This window comes from Engystomops pustulosus, chromosome 7 (genome assembly GCF_040894005.1).
Source record: "Engystomops pustulosus chromosome 7, aEngPut4.maternal, whole genome shotgun sequence".
In the NCBI taxonomy this organism is placed as follows: Eukaryota; Metazoa; Chordata; class Amphibia; order Anura; family Leptodactylidae; genus Engystomops; species Engystomops pustulosus.
Window position 1 is genome coordinate 35,399,037 of NC_092417.1, and position 16,654 is coordinate 35,415,690.

At 47.2% G+C, this 16,654-nt stretch overlaps 2 protein-coding genes across 2 annotated transcripts in view; both read right to left on the bottom strand.

The window, feature by feature from the left end:
* The window catches only part of AQR (aquarius intron-binding spliceosomal factor), a 59,840-nt gene extending 53,715 nt beyond the window's left edge, over positions 1-6,125 (bottom strand). Inside the window, exons 1-2 of the mRNA XM_072115425.1 lie at positions 5,922-6,125; positions 807-863 (exon numbers count right to left, since the gene is read on the bottom strand). Coding sequence (XP_071971526.1) covers positions 807-863; positions 5,922-6,011 — 147 coding nt within the window. The 5' untranslated portion in view covers positions 6,012-6,125. The remainder of the gene's footprint in view (positions 1-806; positions 864-5,921) is intronic.
* Positions 6,126-8,252: 2,127 nt separating this feature from the next.
* Positions 8,253-14,720, bottom strand: ZNF770 (zinc finger protein 770). The gene has a single exon (XM_072115426.1). The coding sequence runs from the start codon at positions 13,204-13,206 to the stop codon at positions 11,278-11,280; it is 1,929 nt and encodes a 642-aa protein (XP_071971527.1). The 5' UTR covers positions 13,207-14,720; the 3' UTR covers positions 8,253-11,277.
* Positions 14,721-16,654: the final 1,934 nt, after the last annotated feature.

Sequence of the window (16,654 nt, forward strand, 5' to 3'; positions counted from 1 at the left end):
TTTCTGTCAATGCAGCTGCAGGGACATTAAGTACATGGTATATATATATTATATATATATATATATATATTATATACTGTATATGGCAATACATGTAGGGGCCTAACAAACGTGATGATTCAAAATACAACCCAATCCATGTTCACATTGGAGTCATAAGACAGGAATAGTCTGTCTGCTCAGTGACTTCATCTTTTCCAAAAAAATACTCATGCAGATGCTATAATAAATAGTAAAAAATATATACACATATTATAAATATAGTAATCTTGTATCCAGAGTCACTTATCGAAAGGACAACAAACCATCTGCGTCACTCTCCGTCCACTGAGAGGTCCGGGCACCTGTTCTTGTAATTGATGGGGGTCACACCCCCATTGATCTTATTGTTATGGGCTATCCCTTCAGTAACAATTAAACTCTAATAAAGATTTTCCAATCTCACATCACGTATATCTACAAGTGTCTGATCAGCGAGGGTATAACCACTGGGGTGTTCACCAATCACAGGTTTTTGGTGATCACGTGAAACTTTGCTCAAAGAAATTTGTCGCCAACTCATCTGCCGGAACTCTGCTCACATGAACATTACACTGAATACTCCATGTTTTATTGCTTGTGTGAAGTGATGTGTACAAGTTATACCTCATCAAGTTTATAAACAGAGTGAAGGACCAGGACTGAGATTCCCAAGAAGTTGCTTTAGACCCCCAACAACATAAGATGCTTTTATTTAGGGCCCCAAACCAGGTTCTAGCTCCGATGGCCAGTCATGTCCTGATACAGATAAGTACAGATAACTTTACCTTATAATCAAAGGGAAGCTTCTTCTTGGAATGTGGCGCCCAGTAGGATTTGGCCAACTGTAGGAACAAGAAATACATATATTATTACTCTGTCTGCTCTAAGTAAACTCGTTCCAAAATCTCTTTAAAGTTTCTATAAACCTACCAATGTTCACATATCGATTATAATTTTTAAAAATGTTCTTTAAAGGGCATCTACCAGCAGGATTACGGACTGTATGCAAATGAATCTGAGGGGCTCCAGGCTCCACAGGTGTTAATAGAGCTTGGACCCATTCAGAATAATTTACATACAGTCTTTAATCTTGGTGGTAGATGTCCTTTAACCCCTTAAGGACGGAGGGTTTTTCGGCTCATTTCTCGCTCTCCAACTTCCAAAATCCATAACTTTTTTTATTTTTACGTGTATAGACCTGTGTGAGGGCTTATTTTGTGCGTAACAAATTTTACTTTCCCGTAATGTTATTTATTTTAACATGCCGTGTACTGCGAAGCTGAAAAAAAATTCCAAATGTGGAAAAATTGAAAAAAAAACCCGCACGTTCTTGTGGGCTCAGTTTTTTCGACTTTGACTCTGCACTCAAAATAACACGCCTACTTTATTCTTTGGTTCGGTGCGATCGCGGTGATACCAAATTTATATAGGTTTTATTGTGTTTTAATACATTTTCAAAAATTAAACGAATGTGTACAAAAAAGAAAAAAAATTTTTCCCATCTTCTGACGCTAATAACTTTTTCATACTTTGGCGCACGGAGCTGTGTGAGGTGTTATTTTTTGCGAAATGAGGCGACGTTTTCATTGCTACCATTCTGAGGTCTGTGCGACATTTTGATCATTTTTTATGTAATGTAAAAAGGTGTAAAAATCGCATATCGGACATTTGGGCGCCATTTCCCGTCTCGGAGGTCACCGCCGGCCGTAACCGTTTTTATATTTTGATAGATTGGGCATTTTGGGACGCGGCGATACCTAATATGTTTGTGATTTTTACTGTTTATTATGTTTTATATCCGTTCTAGGGAAAGGGGGGTGATTTGAACTTTTAATATTTTATTAATTTTTTCAACTTTTTTTTCACTATTTTTTAGACCATCTAGGGTACAGTAACCCTAGATGGTCAGATCGCTCCTACCATATACTGCAATTCTTCTGTATTGCAATATATGGCATTTTTGCAGCACATTCATTACAATAAGCCACTGGCTCATTGTAACGAAACTGCAGAAGCCATGTAGCCTCGTGTCAAAAGACCCGAGGCTACCATGGCAACCGTTCAGGGGCGCGGCGATTGCAATAAAGATGCCGGCGGCAATGACATGGTTAATAGCCCGTGAGCGCTCTTCATACATCCCTTATACCTCTGCGCCGTAGAGCTACGGCGCAGAGCGTTAAGGGGTTAAAGCTAATATTTGGCAACCATTTTTTATGGACCGATTCATGTCCATCTGTGTTCTGACACTGCAAAGTACAACTCACCAAAACTTATGTTGCAATGAGTAGAGAAATGACAACTTGGGCTCGACTACCAGTCAGTCCTCAGTCTATTCTAATCACCGAAACGAGTCCTCAGTAATGATAATAATGATTCTTTATTTATACAGCGCACACAGATTACGCAGCGCTGCACAGAGTTTGCCAAATCAGTTCCTGTCCCCATGGGGCTCACAATCTAATCAACCTACCAGTATAATCTGGAGTGTGAGAGGAAATCAGAGGACCAGGAGGAAAAACCACACAAACACGGAGAGAACATACAGATACATGCAGATTTTGACCTAGCGACTTGAACCCAGGTGCCCAGCGCTGCAAGGCTGTAATGCTAACCACAAAGCCACAATGCTGCCATAAGTCTAGTGTAATCCCCGCCACCAGTCGGTCCTCAGTCTAGTGTAATCCCCGCCACCAGTCGGTCCTCAGTCTAGTGTAATCACCGCCACCAGTCGGTCCTCAGTCTAGTGTAATCACCGAAACGAGTCCTCAGTAATGATAATAATGATTCTTTATTTATACAGCGCACACAGATTACACAGCGCTGCACAGAGTTTGCCAAATCAGTTCCTGTCCCCATGGGGCTCGCAATCTAATCAACCTACCAGTATAATCTGGAGTGTGAGAGGAAATCAGAGGACCAGGAGGAAAAACCACACAAACACGGAGAGAACATACAGATACATGCAGATTTTGACCTAGCGACTTGAACCCAGGTGCCCAGCGCTGCAAGGCTGTAATGCTAACCACAAAGCCACAATGCTGCCATAAGTCTAGTGTAATCCCCGCCACCAGTCGGTCCTCAGTCTAGTGTAATCCCCGCCACCAGTCGGTCCTCAGTCTAGTGTAATCCCCGCCAGCAGTCGGTCCTCAGTCTAGTGTAATCACCGTCACCAGTCAGTCCTCAGTCTAGTGTAATCACCGCCACCAGTCGGTCCTCAGTCTAGTGTAATCACCGCCAGCAGTCGGTCCTCAGTCTAGTGTAATCACCGCCACCAGTCGGTCCTCAGTCTAGTGTAATCACCGCCACCAGTCGGTCCTCAGTCTAGTGTAATCACCGCCACCAGTCAGTCCTCAGTCTGATGTAATCCCTCTCACCAGTCAGTCCTCAGTCTGATGTAATCCCTCTCACCAGTCAGTCCTCAGTCTGATGTAATCCCTCTCACCAGTCAGTCCTCAGTCTGATGTAATCCCTCTCACCAGTCAGTCCTCAGTCTGATGTAATCCCTCTCACCAGTCAGTCCTCAGTCTGATGTAATCCCTCTCACCAGTCAGTCCTCAGTCTGATGTAATCCCTCTCACCAGTCAGTCCTCAGTCTGATGTAATCCCTCTCACCAGTCAGTCCTCAGTCTGATGTAATCCCTCTCACCAGTCAGTCCTCAGTCTGATGTAATCCCTCTCACCAGTCAGTCCTCAGTCTGATGTAATCCCTCTCACCAGTCAGTCCTCAGTCTGATGTAATCCCTCTCACCAGTCAGTCCTCAGTCTGATGTAATCCCTCTCACCAGTCAGTCCTCAGTCTGATGTAATCCCTCTCACCAGTCAGTCCTCAGTCTGATGTAATCCCTCTCACCAGTCAGTCCTCAGTCTGATGTAATCCCTCTCACCAGTCAGTCCTCAGTCTGATGTAATCCCTCTCACCAGTCAGTCCTCAGTCTGATGTAATCCCTCTCACCAGTCAGTCCTCAGTCTGATGTAATCCCTCTCACCAGTCAGTCCTCAGTCTGATGTAATCCCTCTCACCAGTCAGTCCTCAGTCTGATGTAATCCCTCTCACCAGTCAGTCAGTCCTCAGTCTGATGTAATCCCTCTCACCAGTCAGTCCTCAGTCTGATGTAATCCCTCTCACCAGTCAGTCCTCAGTCTGATGTAATCCCTCTCACCAGTCAGTCCTCAGTCTGATGTAATCCCTCTCACCAGTCAGTCCTCAGTCTGATGTAATCCCTCTCACCAGTCAGTCCTCAGTCTGATGTAATCCCTCTCACCAGTCAGTCCTCAGTCTGATGTAATCCCTCTCACCAGTCAGTCCTCAGTCTGATGTAATCCCTCTCACCAGTCAGTCCTCAGTCTGATGTAATCCCTCTCACCAGTCAGTCCCCAGTCTGATGTAATCCCTCTCACCAGTCAGTCCTCAGTCTGATGTAATCCCTCTCACCAGTCAGTCCTCAGTCTGATGTAATCCCTCTCACCAGTCAGTCCTCAGTCTGATGTAATCCCTCTCACCAGTCAGTCCTCAGTCTGATGTAATCCCTCTCACCAGTCAGTCCTCAGTCTGATGTAATCCCTCTCACCAGTCAGTCCTCAGTCTGATGTAATCCCTCTCACCAGTCAGTCCTCAGTCTGATGTAATCCCTCTCACCAGTCAGTCCTCAGTCTGATGTAATCCCTCTCACCAGTCAGTCCTCAGTCTGATGTAATCCCTCTCACCAGTCAGTCCTCAGTCTGATGTAATCCCTCTCACCAGTCAGTCCTCAGTCTAGTGTAACCACTACCATCTGTCGGTCCTCAGTAATAATAATTCTTCATTTTATATAGCACACACAGATTCCGCAGCGCTACACAGAGCTTGCCCAATCAGTCCCTGTCCCCTTGGGGCTCTCAATCTAATAAACTTACCAGTATGTTTTGGAGTGTGGGAGAAGCCGGAGGACCTGGTGGAAACTCACCCAAACACGTTGCAGAATTTGACCCTGTGACTTGAACCATGGCCCCAGTGCTGCAAGGCTGTAGTGCTCACCACTAAGCAACGTGCTGTCCGCAGTCTAGTGTAATCACTGCCACCCATATGGAGTTTACCCTGGTAAAGTTTTTCCTTCTGTATGTGCGAGCAGAAGAACATCACTCCATGTCCTTGTCTCCAATGGTTGGAGGGTCATGCACCCGTGTCAGAGGAGAGGTGCTCACAGAGGGGACATATGGTACATGTTACCTGCAGCTCATACTGACAGAAGGAGAACATTCACCAAGGAAAGTACAATATGAGTGATCCTATTAGACTACCGTACTAACCCTGGTACACTTTCTCATTTGTGGTCCTTCCCTTTAAAGGAAACCTACCATTTCAAATCGTCGGTGTAAGCTGTAATCACCGAGCACCAGCTCAGGGTGAGCCGGCGCCGGTGCTTAGTTTCGTTAGTGTTATAAACCGCGGTATCGCTGTTTTAACACTTTTTAAACTTTATAGCAGAAACTACTTCGGCGCTGCGTGCACACGATCGCGCGCGCGCCTACATAGGAAATGCCGCAGGCGTTGCGCGCGCACGGTCGCGCGCAGCGCCGTAGCGGCTTCTGCTATAAAGTTTAAAAAGTGTTAAAACCGCGATACCGCGGTTTATAACACTAACGAAACTAAGCACCGGCACCAGCTCACCCTGAGCTGGTGCTCGGTGTTTACAGCTTACACCGACGATCTGAAATGGTAGGTTTCCTTTAAGCAGTAACTTATTGCTCCCGGACCTGTCAGAGATTTCACTCCTATCAGGGTCCTGAGGACACCAAACCAGTTAAGAAGAATGTTATGATTGCAGATTCCATCCAGGCTTCTAATATGGAAGAATAATGAGGCCCGAGCAGGTTTATAAATAATACTCCAGCCCAGGAGAATTATACAGCAAAATAATCACCTGGGTGACAAACTCCGCGTTCATCTGGGTCACTGTGGGGGTCGCCATTTTCCGGCCGGGGGGCTGCGGCGTTGCTGTTCGGGTTTCCATGGTAACTGCTCAGAAACCCGAACCTCGTGTGTTACAGAATTGAACGTTCCCACTTCATCCACACCGGAAGAGGTGAGCGTGTGTGATGGTGGTCGCCGCGATGTGACGTCACCGGCGAGCGACAAAATGTGATTCCCCTAGAGCGGCGGATGTCGGCGGGCGCGGCCATGTTGTTGAAGTCCAAGTCTAGCGCTGACTACACGGGCCCAAGGAGCTGCTTTATTCTACACATAATAACAGAATTGTCATAAAACAGAATCACTGGGCTTCATAAAGTCTGAGGAGATTTATTAAAGCTACTTAAGTTTTATAAGTTTTTGTTTCTAAAATAAACCCCTGAATCCACTATAAAAATGACAGTATCCATCTGTACTAATGTTTGGTGTTATTTATAGATTATGGTGAAATATGGAGGTCTTATTTTCCACTGCAGAATTTTTCACTTTTTTGTGTCGCAAAAACTGCAATCTGTAAAATCATTGCAATCAATCCACTTCTGCTTCACATAAATGTTGGATCACTGTGCATTTGTGTAAATCTTGTCTATTTTGCTGTTATAGTAAAGCACAATTTTGTAGCAGAAAATCCAAACAGCATATATTCTAGGAATATACCAGGAATGTAGATTTTCTGCAGCGACCAACTATGTGAGCCGCTATGGAACTATGTGAGCCGCTATAAAAGTTAGAGAACTGCACCCTCCCTGTCCACCACTTGGTGTGCCACAGTGCTGCCCTGGGTCAGCTCCAGGTTTCAGTAGGCCTCTGGGCAACAGAGCCTCAGTGGGCCCCTTTGCAGTGAACTCACGTTGCGGCAATCAAAATTCATAAACTACAAGATTCTATTATACCAAACAGTTCCCTTTAGGGTTATTTTATATAAAGCCCCTTAACCCCCTATGGATTCATTAAATACAGCCCCCTTCACCATCATGGATTCCTTATGTACAGCCTTATTTGGGCCGCCCAGCAGCTCTGGGCCCCGGCCCTTGCCCAGATATGTCCAGTGCTGGCGCCAGCCTTGGTGCTGCCCAACACTGCCAACTATCCTCCTCCTCTCTGTCTAGTTTCTTTCCAATAGCTTAGAGCTTGAACATTGTGCTGATAAATAGTTACAATATTATTTAGCAACTGTTTCATGTTAACAGTACGTCGCACAATGTATGTCCACCCTTATGACACCTGCACACTATGAGATTTTCAGGACATATGTCTAATCCCCCCTCCGTTGGGGAATGTCATGGTGCGGCAAGGGGTTAAAGGAATATACTAGTTGACGACTCGTCATTCTTTCCATGCCGATAGGGGAAAAGCTCCCAGTTTTCTATTTAGCCAAAAAAAATGCTATTTTAAGTGTTACAAATGAGAAAGAAGTACTTTAGAGGGTGTGTGTATGGTACCGATAGGGGAAAGTGTGTAGATTTAATCGTAGCATCATCTTTAGACAGGTCATACATATTTGGCAGCTGAATGCTTGTTCTCTCAAGTGCTATTCCTCACATGCCCCATCCCCCTTTGACAGGTTGTACGTAATTGAGTATGTTCCAACAAACTTGTTCCATGCGCATGCGAAAGTCACTGGACCAAACCTATAACTGAACCCAACATATGGGTTCGGTTCAGTTAATATAGTTTGCAATCCCATAAGGGCATTGAATGAGTGTGTCAGAACAAACTTGCTCAATAGAGAAGGGAATAAACTATTGCCAGACATTTTCTCTCTTGAAAACTCAAAGATGGGGCATGTTAAAAATCAATGGGGCACATTTACAAAACAACAGTGCATAAATGCAGTTTGCCTGTGTAGTGTGCAGGAGGCACCAGATTCAGGATTTCTGGCGTCCATTCTTCATGAATCTGCACTTCCCCCGACAGAGTGCATCACTTTTTTTTTTTTTTTTTTTTGGTGCACCTTTAACATAGGGCGTGCAACACACTTCTGTTGGACTTTGCATGTAAATCTGGTGCACGCTGCGAATGAGCACCACAAAGCCCCTAATTTGTGTCGAATGATGCCTAGAGCAGCCGTACCCCAAAAAAAGGCAGTTTACACCTAAAAGAATGTGCAAAGTCCGACAGAAAACTGGCACAAAGCCCTTAGTAAACGTGCCCCAATATGCTTTCTATACGCATGTTTTATTGGGGCAAATTTTCGAAAAAACATCATATGTAAGTGGAAAAGTTGAGGTATGTCCCCAAAAGCCTTAGCACCTCTATCAAAAAAGATTTTTGACTCAAAAGATCTTTTAAAAAGATACTTTATATTAGACTTGCAGAGGCTACATCTAAACAAAATACAGAACGTTTATAAGTTACATTAATAAAATAGAGCAATTTCCTTATAGAGAAATGAAAATCACAGCTTCTTCAAGGCCGGCGATACATGACGACTTGATTTGGCAACGTGAACATTGCAAGGTGATGCCGGTAAAATCAAATTTTTTTTCTTTGTGTAATGAAAACTTATACACCTTTCCAATATACTTTCTGTATCAATTCCTCGTGGTTTTCTAAATCTCTGCTTGCTGTAATTCTATAGGAAGCTTTATTGTTGGATGTAATTACAGCAATGTGAATGCACTCTATTTAGGCCTAGGACTATGTGACAACTTTGGCCATTCAACGTGAAGCTTCTAAATCTCCAGTAATGAAGTAGTGAATGTGGTCACCTTGCATCTGTGATAAGAAAATCCAAACCTGCCGGATATAACAGGGACTTCTTAACTGACGTTAAAGTGTTTGTCTTCTTTCAGCAATTAATTGTTTGTGTAATGAAAATGTACTTTCAGTATAAATGCCTCAGTTTTCTAGATCTCTGCTTGCTGTCATTCTATTGGGAGCTTCATTGTTTACTTTCTGTGGATAAAAGCAGGTCTCTGGTCATGTAATGTGTGCACCTGTATGACATCACATGAGGAGGGATATAACGAGCCGTGCACCTGTGTGACATCACATGAGGAGGGATATAACGAGCCGTGCACCTGTGTGACATCACATGACCAGGGACCGGTTTTTATCCACAAAAAGTAAACAAAGCTTCATATAGAATGACAGCAAGCAGAGATCTAGAAAACTGAGAGGCATTGATACAGAAAGTATATTGGAAAAGGTTATTAATTTTCATTACACAATCAACTGTGGAAATAAGACCACCCATTTAACATCAGTGATAATGGTCCTGTTATATCCGGCAGGTTTGGATTTTCCTATCACAGATGCAAAGTGACCACATTCACTACTTCATTACTGGAGATTAAGCAGCTTTACGTTGGAAAGGCCAAAGTTGTCACATAGTCCTCAGCATAAATATAGAGAGCATTCACATTGCTGTAATTACGTCCAGTACACGCCATGCTAAATACACAGCCCTGTCCTGGCAGAGAGGACCCCAAATGAAGCATCATGATCTGTACAGCCATGTGAAGGCCCTCAGAAACTCCATTGTTCATAATAAGCGTCCATATGTTTTGAAAGTATGTAAAATAATCCAACCATGTTAAAGATAAGGTCAATGAAACATCATAAAGAATCTAAGCAGCACACAAAGTAACTCATCAAATAATACTTTTACAGAAATAAATAGCCATTGTTATTTTTTTTGTATGCTATTGCTATATAACCAGTGAGTAGACCAACACATACCATGGACCTCATCCATTAAAACTGACAATTAAAGGGGTTTGTCTGAGATGCATGAACTTCTGGCCCCTAGCAGGAGTATCTAGCGCACTTCTGGTCTCCTCTGTTCCCGGCCTATACTCGTACACAGGGGATGCAATGGTGACATCACACCAACGTGACATCACCGCTGCAACCTTTACCAAAAAAGCCAGATATCAGGAGTGACAGAAAGAAGTAGACTATTAGCTAATTTTTCGCTTTACAGACTCCCCTCTGGGTAGGCGGCTCATAACCCCAAATTCTTCATCCTGGACATCCCCTTTAGGCTTTGTTATTCTTAGCACTTCATAAAAATTACTTTTCCTATTATACAGTTTTGATAAACTTGTCCACAACTTTTTGTCTTTATATACAATATATCCACAGGTTAGCGGGTAAGTGGGGGTACAGACGTGTACAATCTGGTGTCCCTTAGAACCCCTATGTGAATGGCTACCATCCCGCTCAGCCATCTCAATGAATAGAGAAGTGGCTCAGTGGTTATGACGTCACTACATTCATATGGGGCACTTGTAGGCACCTGCACACTTTCTCTTGTAGATATAGATTAACTTTATGGGAAAACAAAAAATGAGTAAAAACGGTTGCACACAACAAACTTAATCCAACTGTGTGCAAGATTTACCGGACTGAACCAAGAACCTCTGCACTGACCGGCGATGCTGAGCTCAAGGTTCAGTCCAGTAAATTCCTTAAAGAAACCTTTCAGTCACAGCTGATTCATTGGATTATACCTTGTACAGGAGACTCCAGTTCTAGGAATACAATGACAATGAGTCCTGCTCCTCCCCTGAGGTCCTACACCATGCATTATTCAACGGATTAGCTTTGCCTGGAGTGTTCCATTAAAGGAAATCTACCATCAAAATCAAGCACGAATAAACCAGGGGCACATACTAATAGATCCAGGCACTGGGACTGTGGTAATCTACTAATGTTTGTTATCCAGGGCCCGCTTCCATTTAAAATCAACTTCAAAAAAATAATAATAATGAACCAGAAGGGCTCTGTAAAGGCATGACCAGAGCCCTTCTGTGATGTAGGTTCACAGGTTGTTGCAATGTGAAGGACCCCTCCTCCCTCCCACTGCGTGAGATTACATCAGGTTGAGGAAGGAGGCAAGTGCTCAGGGTGCAGAGGGGCAACACCTGGGAAGTTTCCGCAGGCAGAGGCTTTGCTAATGTTGCCCAGAGCCCATCTGGCTCCCAAATATATTTTTAAAAGTTGATTTTAGAAGAAAGCCCTTTGTGTTTGTGCTGGGCTTTGTTACACTTCAGCAGCAGATCTGTCTCCCCCTCTCTCCTGCACTTCCTGTTATCTTGGCAGTAGTGAGCACAGAGTGGGAGGGGGATGTGCTCCTTCAGAGTGTAACAGCCAGTGAAGCTAAAGCACAGATGCCAAGGCCATCAATAACAAATATAAGAGAATTACCACTGTCACAGTGTCTGGATCTGTAAGTTCATGGTTTGTCATGATGGATTTTGAAGATAGATTTCCTTTAAATAAAGTCTGGATTAGCAACTCTCCAGGAAAAATAAAAATCACAAGGACCTCCGCTCTATATATAAAAAAAAAACATCCTCGGTTTACTTCTTAACTCTATCATGTGTCATCATGTGCCGTTTCAGGTGAGGATCCTGGCGGAAAGATTTCCCGCACTCTGAACACTGAAAGGGTTTCTTCCCCGCGTGCATGAGATTGTGACGCTCAAGCTTGGAAGGTGTGAAGAAGATTTTGGAGCACTCGTTGCACTTGTAGCTCTTAGGGACGACTGGAGTCCTCGGTGGGCGCTCCCGATGGCATTTCGCACTGCGTCCATGAGAAACACCTACCCTGCTCTTCTTAGGCGTCCCTTGTTTTTGGCTCACAGAAGACAAGTCCGTTGATTCACTTTCTACTTTTATTTCCGGTACCAATATAGGGATTTCTTTGTCTTCAGACTTTAATGTTGCGTCATAGCAATGCTGGGACAGGGTGAGGTTTGTGGCCGGCTCCTGGCAGAACGTAGAATGATAACCGTCCAGCGCATCCTGTGACCTGAGTGCGGTAACTTTTTGTACGTGTGTTACCAGATGGCGTTTTAAGTGAGCGGATTGGCGAAACGTCTTCCTACATTCCCCACAGGTGAACGGCTTTTGGCCAGTGTGGATGAGGTAATGTCTGCGTAACTTGGACATGGTAGAGAACATTTTGTTGCACTGGTCACATTTCACCACTTTTCTTAGGGCAACGCCCTGTGCCCCTTGAAGAAACTGGTGAAGCGAGTGACTCTCCACCCCATGTTGACGTTGGTCATAAGTATGATAGGTACCGCCGATGGTTACTCCATTGTTATGTTCCAGCAGTCCTTGAAAATTCATCCCAAGCTGCTGGTGCTGCAAATATCCTTCAATCTTCATCTGAGTCTCCATCTGTCCGATGCCGTTCTTCTTCTGAAACAGATTCTTGGAGACATCAAGTCGTTGGGTTTCTTCTTCCATGGTGTCCACTTGACCCGATTCATCTACAGGCTCCACCTTAAGTAACTTCCCAAATGGAGCGGGCACATCCTGGGGAATCTCATCACCTAGTACTTGAGTATTCGTGACAATTTCGCTATTATAAGTTGTCCTCGTTGATGTCACTGGAGTTTGTACTAAACAATGATGGTTGTCCAAGTTTTCCTGCTTCTCAAAATACTGTCCACAAGACGAGCAGTGGAAAGGGATAATAACTACAGTGTATCCCTCGTCCGCCTCCTGCTTTACCTGCAGAGGTTCACATTTGGGGTGTATCTCCACATTACGGGCTTTGGGTGGTCTTGTGTGTGTCTGTTGGTGTCTAAGAAGTTTCTCCGGCAACTTGAAGGACTTGGGACACTGGGCGCACTGGAAGGGCTTCTCCTGAGAGTGGGTCAGCTGGTGGATCTTCAGATGTGTCTTCTGTCTGAAGGCTTTCCCACAGAGCGCACAGGCGAAGGGTCTTTGATCCGTGTGACTCATTAGGTGCCTCTCCAGCTTGGAGCGAGTAGGAAACACCTTGTCACACAAGTCACAGCCCCACGATTGGGGTATTCGGACCGCTCTCACGTTCATGAAGTTGCATCGATGGTGTAATCGCTTTTCTTCACTTAAAAAAGTTTTCTGGCAGCCGAAGCAATGGAGCGGTAAGGAGAAGACGCTCCTCCGAGAAGACTTCTTGGACCTCACCTCCTTGACGGGTTTGGGGCGATGCAGCTTCTGGTGCTTGGTAAACGTTTCAGAGTTTTTAAAGTGTCGGTGACAAATATTGCATTCAAAAGGGAGCGTGTGGGTCACGGCGTGACGCTCCAGGTGCACCAGCTGCCGGAACGTCTTGCCGCAGTCCGGGCAGGGGAAGGGCTTCTGCCCGGTGTGGCTCAGGCAGTGTCTCGCCAGCTTCGAGGGCGTTTCAAATTGCTTGAGGCAAGTATCGCAGCAGTATGGCCGCCGCCTGGGGGCCTTCATATGATTTCTGTACTGCTGGCTTCTTAACATCTTCTCTGGGATGGAAGGCATTGCGGAATCTCTGCTCCTGGGTGCTGTCTCTGTATATGCCCAGGGTGAGTCTCTCAGGGTGCTGTCTCTGTGTAGGCTGAGGCTCTCAGGGTGCTGTCTCTATGTAGGCTGAGGCTCCCAGGGTGCAGTCTCTATGTAGGCTGAGGCTCCCAGGGTGCAGTCTCTATGTAGGCTGAGGCTCCCAGGGTGCAGTCTCTATGTAGGCTGAGGCTCCCAGGGTGCAGTCTCTATGTAGGCTGAGGCTCCCAGGGTGCAGTCTCTGTGTAGGCTGAGGCTCCCAGGGTGCTGTTTCTATGTAGGCTGAGGCTCCCAGGGTGCCGTCTCTATGTATGCCCAGGCTGAGGCTCCCGGGTGCTGTCTCTGTGTATGCCCAGGCTCCTGGGTGCTGTCTCTATGTAGGCTGAGGCTTCCAGGGTGCTGTCTCTATGTAGGCTGAGGCTTCCTGGGTGCTGTCTCTATGTAGGCTGAGGCTTCCTGGGTGCTGTCTCTATGTAGGCTGAGGCTCCCAGGGTGCCGTCTCTATGTATGCCCAGGCTGAGGCTCCCGGGTGCTGTCTCTGTGTATGCCCAGGCTCCTGGGTGCTGTCTCTATGTAGGCTGAGGCTTCCAGGGTGCTGTCTCTATGTAGGCTGAGGCTTCCTGGGTGCTGTCTCTATGTAGGCTGAGGCTTCCTGGGTGCTGTCTCTATGTAGGCTGAGGCTTCCTGGGTGCTGTCTCTATGTATTCCCAGGCTGAGGCTCCCGGGTGCTGTCTCTGTGTATGCCCAATCTGAGGCTCCCGGGTGCTGTCTCTATGTATGCCCAGGCTGAAGCTTTCTGGGTGCTGTCTCTGTGTATGCTCAGGCTGAGGCTTCCTGGGTGCTGTCTCTGTGTATGCCCAGGCTTCCTGGGTGCTGTCTCTATGTAGGCTGAGGCTTCCTGGGTGCTGTCTCTATGTAGGCTGAGGCTTCCTGGGTGCTGTCTCTATGTAGGCTGAGGCTTCCTGGGTGCTGTCTCTGTGTATGCCCGGGCTGAGGCTTCCTGGGTGCTGTCTCTGTGTATTCCCAGGCTGAGGCTCCCGGGTGCTGTCTCTGTGTATGCCCAGGCTTCCTGGGTGCTGTCTCTATGTAGGCTGAGGCTCCTGGGTGCTGTCTCTGTGTATGCCCAGGCTGAGGCTTCCTGGGTGCTGTCTCTATGTAGGCTGAGGCTTCCTGGGTGCTGTCTCTGTGTATGCCCGGGCTGAGGCTTCCTGGGTGCTGTCTCTGTGTATGCCCAGGCTGAGGCTTCCTGGGTGCTGTCTCTGTGTATGCCCGGGCTGAGACTTCCTGGGTGCTGTCTCTGTGTATGCCCGGGCTGCACTGCTGCCTCCTATGTGGATCTCCCTCGGACACTGCTCTGCAGACCCCCGGCGGCCATACACAGCCTCGTCACCCCTGACCTGCGGGGGAGCTACGGAGCTTCCAGCACCTGCACCCGGAACTACATGCGACCACCAAGAGGCTCCAGGACCTTACTCAACGTCATAGTCATGTGACGACCCCTGTGGGAGGAGCAAAAAAAGAGAAACGTTTCGATGTGTAACAGAGGCGGAGCAAAGGGAAGAGGGGGCGGGGAAGTGTGTGACTGACAGGGACAGGTGTGAGGGGCGGGCTGTGGGAGGAGCTAGGCGGCACATGGCCTGGAGGATGTGTAAGAAGAGGGGACATGGTGCGGGGGATGTGTAAGAAGAGGGGACATGGTGCGGGGGGATGTGTAAGAAGAGGGGACATGGTGCGGGGGATGTGTAAGAAGAGAGGACATGGTGCGGGGGATGTGTAAGAAGAGAGGACATGGTGCGGGGGATGTGTAAGAAGAGGGGACATGGTGCGGGGGATGTGTAAGAAGAGAGGACATGGTGCAGGGGGATGTGTAAGAAGAGAGGACATGGTGCAGGGGATGTGTAAGAAGAGAGGACATGGTGCGGTGATGTGTAAGAAGAGGGGACATGGTGCGGGGGGATGTGTAAGAAGAGGGGACATGGTGCGGGGGGATGTGTAAGAAGAGAGGACATGGTGCGGGGGATGTGTAAGAAGAGGGGACATGGTGCGGGGGATGTGTAAGAAGAGAGGACATGGTGCAGGGGGATGTGTAAGAAGAGAGGACATGGTGCAGGGGATGTGTAAGAAGAGAGGACATGGTGCGGTGATGTGTAAGAAGAGGGGACATGGTGCGGGGGGATGTGTAAGAAGAGGGGACATGGTGCGGGGGGATGTGTAAGAAGAGGGGACATGGTGCGGGGGGATGTGTAAGAAGAGAGGACATGGTGCGGGGGATGTGTAAGAAGAGAGGACATGGTGCGGGGGATGTGTAAGAAGAGGGGACATGGTGCGGGGGGATGTGTAAGAAGAGAGGACATGGTGCGGGGGATGTGTAAGAAGAGAGGACATGGTGCGGGGGATGTGTAAGAAGAGGGGACATGGTGCGGGGGGATGTGTAAGAAGAGGGGACATGGTTCGGGGGATGTGTAAGAAGAGAAGACATGGTGCGGGGATGTGTAAGAAGAGAGGACATGGTGCGGGGATGTGTAAGAAGAGAGGACATGGTGCGGGGGATGTGTAAGAAGAGAGGACATGGTGCGGGGGATGTGTAAGAAGAGAGGACATGGTGCAGGGGATGTGTAAGAAGAGAGGACATGGTGCGGGGGATGTGTAAGAAGAGGGGACATGGTGCGGGGATGTGTAAGAAGAGAGGACATGGTGCGGGGGATGTGTAAGAAGAGGGGACATGGTGCGGGGGATGTGTAAGAAGAGGGGACATGGTGCGGGGGATGTGTAAGAAGAGAGGACATGGTGCGGGGGGATGTGTAAGAAGAGAGGACATGGTGCGGGGGATGTGTAAGAAGAGGGGACATGGTGCGGGGATGTGTAAGAAGAGAGGACATGGTGCGGGTGATGTGTAAGAAGAGGGGACATGGTGCGGGGGATGGATAAGAAGAGAGGACATGGTGCGGGGGATGTGTAAGAAGAGGGGACATGGTGCGGGGGATGTGTAAGAAGAGAGGACATGGTGCGGGGGATGTGTAAGAAGAGAGGACATGGTGCGGGGGATGTGTAAGAAGAGGGGACATGGTGCGGGGGGATGTGTAAGAAGAGGGGACATGGTGCGGTGATGTGTAAGAAGAGGGGACATGGTGCGGTGATGTGTAAGAAGAGGGGACATGGTGCGGGGGATGTGTAAGAAGAGAGGACATGGTGCGGGGGATGTGTAAGAAGAGAGGACATGGTGCAGGGGATGTGTAAGAAGAGAGGACATGGTGCAGGGGATGTGTAAGAAGAGAGGACATGGTGCGGGGGGATGTGTAAGAAGAGAGGACATGGTGCGGGGGATGTGTAAGAAGAGAGGACATGGTGCGGGGGGATGTGTAAGAAGAGAGGACATGGTGCGGGGGATGTGTAAGAAGAGAGGACATGGTGCGGGGGATGTGTAAGAAGA

Bases quoted from the DNA above. Each gene is read 5' to 3' on its own strand.
- ZNF770 (XM_072115426.1), bottom strand. From the start codon at position 13,206: ATGCCTTCCATCCCAGAGAAGATGTTAAGAAGCCAGCAGTACAGAAAT.